The 7,310-nt window shown below is 41.9% G+C and overlaps 1 protein-coding gene across 1 annotated transcript in view; it reads left to right on the forward strand.

Moving 5' to 3' along the window:
* The first annotated feature begins 837 nt into the window (after window positions 1-837).
* Rbmx2 (RNA binding motif protein X-linked 2) overlaps window positions 838-7,310 on the forward strand; it is a 12,679-nt gene continuing 6,206 nt past the window's right edge. The window contains exons 1-3 of the mRNA XM_008826728.3: window positions 838-914; window positions 1,090-1,205; window positions 3,474-3,525. Coding sequence (XP_008824950.2) covers window positions 838-914; window positions 1,090-1,205; window positions 3,474-3,525 — 245 coding nt within the window. The remainder of the gene's footprint in view (window positions 915-1,089; window positions 1,206-3,473; window positions 3,526-7,310) is intronic.

Below are 7,310 nucleotides of genomic sequence, written 5' to 3' on the forward strand. Positions count from 1 at the left end.
AACCTGTATGGAAAATTATTTGTGTGTGTGTGTGTGTGTGCGCACACCATGTGAGTGCAGGAGCCTTCAGAGGCCAGAAGAGGGGGACGGATCCTCTGTAGTTTCAGCTGAAGGCAGTTGTGAGCTGCCCATAGTGAGTTCTGGGATTTGAACCCCAGGCCTCCTGAAGGCCAGCAGGTGCTTTTAATCACTGAGCCATCTCTACAGACCCCTAAGCTAACAATTTTTTTGAACCTCAGTTTTTCCTCTATTAAATGGGGATTTCGTAACTGAATCTACTTCATGGGATTATTGGGAGGGGAAAGTCAACATATATATTGTCTCTCTAATCATTCAACACTTTTTAATTCACTGCTCAATTGGTAGATACTAATTTAACAATGTTAATTTCTTCCTGCTGCTGGAAAAAGGTCACATCTCTGACATAAACCTGTAGGTATTTAATTCAGCCTGTAGAGGCACACTGGTCGATTGACCATCTCATAGCTATCTTCTTTAGTTTTCTGCTGTAGGTCCTGATAAGAAGGAGGCTTTATGGGACTGCTGGAGCAACCACCTAAGGCATGGGGCTTTAGACTGCGAGCCAGAGGGGGGAAAGAAGCCACCCATTCAGGCATCCTACTTCACTCAGGAAACATTTAAACCAATCAACTAGGCATTATCCTGGAGCTGACGGTCACGCAACAGCCCAGGATCCCACCCATATTCTGCACACAAAGGGAAGCCGTGTTCCAGGAAGCATTGAAACCTTTCTCGTCCCAGCCACAGGGCTAAGCCAGTTCCAAGCGACTGCGCAGGCGCCAAGTCTCAGCCAGCGGCTCCAATGTGCTCGAGGTGATGAGGTTGCGCACGCAGCGCGTCGCTTCACCCGGAAGTAGATGCCTGACTGCCCTGCGCGAACCCGCGAATATGAAGTAAGGATTCCGTTTCTCTCTGAGGAATGGGCACTGGGCGGCCCGTGGGGCGCGGGAGTGTGGATGGCCGGGCCAGGCTGGGGTGTAGGGCCATTCGGGGCCGAGCGGCGGGAGAAGATCGGTAGCTAGGACGGAGGCTTTAGGAAACTCACCGGCTTTTCCTCCTTCCCTGCAGCCCTTTGACTAAGGTGAAGCTGATCAATGAGCTGAATGAGCGAGAGGTTCAACTTGGCGTTGCAGAGAAGGTGTCTTGGCACTCGGAGTACAAGGACAGCGCCTGGGTGTTTCTTGGTGAGGTTCACATTTGTCTCCAGCAATGCCTTTCAGTGTCTCCAGGCCTGCTTGTGATTACTTAGTACTCCTGCTCATCAATTCAGCCCGCCCCGCCGTCGACACCCACTTTTATATCTTGTCTGCTCATGAAACTATTTCCCAATCTTTTCTCGTCCGTTTTCACTTGCTTTCTCTGATAGCCCGTGTTTCTCAGAGTTATTGTTTGCTATTCACTGTGCTAATGATCTTGTCACCTGGCTTTTCAGAGACGTTTGTCATCTCCACACCCATCCAGTATGAAGCTAAAGAAACTGAGCTGCAGGCACGTCAATAGACTTCCTTAAGGTTACGTACTATACAGAAGCACAACTATGTGATTCTGCAATTCATGATCTTAGCCACTGGCTCTTGTTATTACTAACTGCCCTCCCTGGTTACCCTTCCCTCAAAATTCATTTTCCTTTTATAATTAGCTCCTGCTTTTGTTCTTGGCCATATTATTAGGTACCTGGACAGACAGTAGCAGGCTTGGAGGACACTGAGGGTAGACCCCTCACTTATAATCAACTTTACCCCTATGTAAAATTTAAAATGCTGCCTGGAAAGGTGAGATATCAGGGCTTTGTTGTCCATTAAGGGAATACTACTTCCTCCTGGTAAAAGAATAAAACCTGTATAATACCTCTGACTCTGGATGGATAGAGGATATTCCAAGCTACACAAAATATTACATATTAGTGACCCCTTTCTCAACAGTTAATCCAGCTGGGCCAGTTAATCATCTGGCCAGGAGCCCACCCCTCAGGAGAGCTGATTCATTTGAAGACTTGCTAAATATATGGAAGGAATAGTTATCCCCTAATGAGATAATGTATTTGTACACCCTAGGAGCCCCTCTCTTGTTGAAGTTGTTTGCAGATCTTTGTTACTAAGTCTCCCTGCTTTTCTGAGTTCTAACTTAAAAAGGTTTTGCTTTCCAGGCTGGGGAGATGGTTCAACAGTTGGGACCAGTGGCTGCTTTTGCAGAGGACTCTGGTTTGGTTCCCAGCATCCACATGACAGCTAACAACCAGTTCCAGGGTCTCCAACGGCCTCTTCTGGCTTCTGTGGTTATTGTATGACATGAGTGTACTTACATGCAGGCAAAACACTCATAAAAATAATAAATAGAATATTTTAAAAAAATCAAAAAAACCTTCGCAAGCTGGGCATGGTGGTTCATGCCTTTAATCCCAGCACTTGAGAGGACAGAGGCAGGTGGATCTTGGTGAGATTGTGGTCAGCCTGGTCTACATAGCAAGTTCCAGGCCAGCTGGCACTACAGGGAAACCCTGTCTCAAAATGACCCCCCAAAACAAAACCCAACTTTTGTTTTTGCCCCTTTCTAATCCCTTCTTTGGATATTGGCAGAAATCCTAAGCATGCTTGCCCTAACACCTAGCATTTTGGGGTTTTCTCAGTCTTTCTCTAAAGACTGTCCCCCTTCCCTATGCTTTACAGTGCCCATTGCTGAGCATCACTACTGTCTTGGACCCTAACTCGAAGGTCTGGCTCTATCTGTCTTACCCATCTCCCTCTTCTTAGCAGCTGATGAGCTTAACAGCTTGCCTGCCCTGTTTTCTCTGATAAATAGAATGGACTTCAAGCTTCCTCGGTGGTCTGTTTTTTATCAATGAGACTAAGAACCCACAAAAGAATTCTGAGTGTCTGCTCACGATATCTCTATCCTCTGTATTCACTTTGTTACATCTAGTAATTCTCCGGTTTAACTCTTGAAAGAGGCTTTTCCAGTAGATATTGTGTTAAGTACTTTATATGCATTATTTTATTTCTATAACAGTGTTGTGAGGCAAATATACTAATATTCCCATTTTATATATTGGGAAAGAAACCCAGAGGGGAAATTATTTCCTGTGAAATACTGAACAGTTTTCCTTATAATTCTTAGCTTACATGTTGGTGAGCTTAATAATAGCATATTTAAATGCCTGTGTTTATGGAGGCAGAGACTTGTGATGGAAATGATCTGCTTTGTAGGATTTTAGATGTGAGGACCGAATGGTCAGATTAATTTGGTAAGTGCTAACCCCAACCTTTCCAGTCAGAGTTAATCACACTTTTTTTCTGCACTACTGTTACCTTATATGTTCTAGCTTTATATTGGACAGATTTGTGTGCGATCATAGCTTACCTACTATACACCTCTGGTGTCTGGCCTAGTGCATATTATGTAATAAAACACTTACTAACTTTTGTTAACTGCAGTGTGCTTTGTTATTTTTCTAGGAGGGCTTCCTTATGAGCTGACTGAGGGAGACATCATCTGTGTGTTCTCACAGTACGTTCTCTTTTGTTTCCTACCTCGTGGGTGGACAGAGTGGTTTGCTTCCCTAGTATATTTTTGTAACATCAAAAGATCTTTTTAAGCTGTATATGGGGTGGTATACCTTTAATCTCAGTAGTCAGGAGGCAGGATCACCATGCGTTTGAGGGCAGCCTGTGGTACAGAGTATGTTCAGGTCAACCTGAACTACAGAGTGAGACTCAGTCTCCCTCCCTTCCCCAAAGCCTTTTTAATTCTAGGCTGAATGACATTCCTGCATGGGGAAGGCTAGAGCCTTGATCAATCCCAGGATAGATATAGTTACAGAGCATTACCGCATGGAAGATCCCAGAGGTTGGATAATTTGAGAGGCTGTCTTAGGAGTTCTGATCTATTTCTATGACTTTTTCCCCCTGAACTTTGTGTAGTGTGGGAATGCATTTGATCATACTCTAGAAGTCCCAGGAAGGTGCAATGTTGGCCCATCTCTTTGGAAGAGTCTACATAGTGAATTCCAGACCAGCTGGGCCTATGTGCTGGATAGCTTTAGTTGTCAACGTGACACATCTGGGTTGAGGGAGCCTCAATTGGTGAATTGCCTCTATTGGATTGGCCTGTGGCCATGTCTGTGGGGCATCTTCTTGAGTATTGAGTGATGGGAGAAGGCCCAGCCTACTGTGGTCAGTGCCACCCCTGGGCAGGTGGGCCTATGTTGTATAAGAAAGTAGGCTGAGCATGGGTTAGGGGAGCAAGCCAGTAAGCAGCTTTCCTCCATGGACTGTGCTCCAGCTCCTGCCTCCAGGTTCCTGCCCTGAGTTCCTACCTTGGGCTCCCTGATGAACTGTGACCCGGGAGATGTAAGCCAAATAAACCCTTTCCTCTCCAAGTCGGTATTGGTCAGAGTGTTTTTGTCACAGCAGTTGAAGGCAAACTAGAATAGCCTACATAGTAAGACCACAAAACAACAACAACAACAAAAGAGTTAGAGTTAATTAAGAGTCTTATAGTTTTACGTGAAAACTAAGGGTAGTCCACGATCACAGGGCCCTCTGGGATCTCACTTGTGTCGCATTGCATGATTAAGGTAAACAAGAAAAACTGGGCTAAATGAACAAACACAGAAGGTTTAACCTGGTAATTTTTACTTTTTCTGTTTCCAGATGAGTGTGAGGTTAGTGAGAAGAGCTATTCTCTTTACCCAGAGCTTGTTCCTCCCAGGAGCAAGGATGGATAGGCTTTCTACATTCTATGAGATGACAGCAGCAGCACCTGGTGGGAGAAGTTTTGGCTCCTTATACTGCTAGTAGCACCTGATGGGCGAGGTGACTTTTCTGGTACCTCTTCTAGATTCTAGGTTCCCATTTTGGAAATGCTTTTGTTTTACTTGGGTTGCCTGGTGATTAGCGTGAGTGTGTTCTAAATCAGTATTCTGGCACTACATAATGAAGACCACCTTTGCTACTCATAGCAGTGACTTTTTTCAGAATAAAAGTAATTACTTTTTTTTTTGGTATTTTTGAGACAGGGTCTCCCTGTAGCTGGCACCTGCTATGTAGACCAGGCTTGCCTTGAACTCAGAAATCTGCCTGCCTCTGTCTCCCAAGTGCTGGGATTAAAGATGTGTGCCACCATGCCCAGCTTGTAATGTATTTTTAATTTAAGAAATTTTAGCCAATGTTTAAGAAATCTGGGGCTTGGGTATAGCTTGGTGGTGTCCTCAGCACTGGAATAAAGAAATAAATTTGGCAAAAAATAAGTACAAAGAAGAATTTAGAATGTACTTTTAAGGAAACACTTAAAAGTTGGAATATTCCTTTAGTTTTCATTAAAATTTTAGGCATGATTTTCCATGGTTTGCTGTTATAAATTATTTTGCACATTGTAGTGTATAAGTTCTTGTACACATCCTTAAAAGATTTCTGTAGTGAAGGAGAAGTAGGGATCACCATGTTAGTATTTTAAAGATGTTTTGTATTATTATTACTATTATTATTATTATTATTATTATTATTATTTTTCTTCTCGGCATCAAACCCTGGATGTTGCACATGATAGGCAAGCACTCTGACACTGAATTATACATCCTTGGTTCTTAAAGATGGTTTATTGACATTGCTGAATTGTTCTCTGAAAAGTTTTTACTAATTTCCACTCTCACTGGAATGCCTGTTTTTTCTGAATCCTGATCAGAGTTATCCAACTCTAGCGTAGGGGGGACAAATGTGTTTTTATTAGGATTATGTTAAATTTCTGTATTAACTTGATGGAAGATTTCCATATATTGAGTCATCCTGTCCAAGAACAAAGGATATCTATTTGTTTAAATTCATGCTTCTGTCTTTCAGGAATTTAAGAAAGTTTTCTTAATATAGGCTTTGTACATTGCTTGGTGTTAGGTCTGCTTCTAACTCTTACCTTTTTTTGTTTTTTTTTTTTTTGTGGTCTTACTATGTAGTCCCAGCTGGCCTGGAATTTGCTATGTAGAACATCCTAGGCTCACCTCAGTCTGCTTGCCTCTGGCTCTCAAATGCTGGGATTATATGCCACTATGCTTGGCTTTTTTGTTGTTTTTAGTATTTTTTCTTTTTAAAATATTTTATTTTTATGAGTGTATTGCCTGCATGTATGTAAGTACACCTTGTTGTGCAATGCCAGCAGAGGTCAGAAGAGGGTGTTGGATCCCCCAGAGCTGGAGTTACTTGTTAGCCACCAAGTGAGTGCTGGGAACCGAGCCCAGGTCCTCTGCTAGAGCAGTTTGTGCTCTTAACTACTGAGCATTTCTCCAGCTCCTGTTTTTATAGAGATTTTCATTCCATTATATATTATCTTTGGATTAATGTTTGTATGTAAGGGGGCAACTGATTTTTAACTCTATGCTGTTACTTAACTCAATGCTTACACTGTTTGTTTCTGTCACTGTTTATCATTGATGCTGTTTAGTTTTCTTTATAAACTATTATATGTAATCTTCAAACATAGACTTACTTCTCTGTTTCTTATATTTATCTAATTGCATTGGCCTCTTTTATATTGTTAAATAGTTCCCAACTTTAGTTGAACCAGAGCTACTATTTTGCATTGAATAATAGATTAGAATTTGGATTGGGGTGTATATATAATCATATAACTTATACAGACAGTTCCTGTTTGATTTTATGAGTTCATTTTCTGTTTTTTCTTTTCTTTCTTTTTTTTCCCTCTCTCTTTTTTTTAGTCTTTTTGAGACAGGGTCTCCCTGTAGCCCCAGCTGTCCTGGAACTCACTATGTAGACCAGGCTGGCCTTGAGCTCACAGAGATCATCCTGCCTCTGCCTCCCGAGTGCTGGGATTAAAGGCATGCGCCACCATGCCCGTCTCTTTTCCTTATTTATAAATCTTTATCTGAAATTTATCATTTATAAGAAGTAAAGTAGACTTTTAAATTTTCTATTCAGTTTTTACTTTGATCTCTAATAAAGCCTATCTTCATTATATTTACAGCTAAAAATATTATTTTTATGTGTATGAGTGTATTACCTGCATGTGTGTAAGTGCACCCATGTCATGCAATGCCCTCCAAGGTCAGAATAAGGTGTTGGATCCCCTAGAACTGGAGTTATGGATGATTGTTAGCCACCATGAGGGTGCTGGGAATCAAACCTGGGTCCTCTGTAAGAGCAGCCAGAGCTCTTAACCACTGAGCCATCTCTTCAACCCCTTGATTTACTTTTATAGTTACTCTTTTAAAAAAAATAGAATACAATTCTTTAAGGTTACAGATTTTTCTGAGTATAGCTGACTTAGCCATATATATATATATA

This window comes from Nannospalax galili, unplaced genomic scaffold, assembly GCF_000622305.1.
Source record: "Nannospalax galili isolate Female #2095 unplaced genomic scaffold, S.galili_v1.0 scaffold371, whole genome shotgun sequence".
In the NCBI taxonomy this organism is placed as follows: Eukaryota; Metazoa; Chordata; class Mammalia; order Rodentia; family Spalacidae; genus Nannospalax; species Nannospalax galili.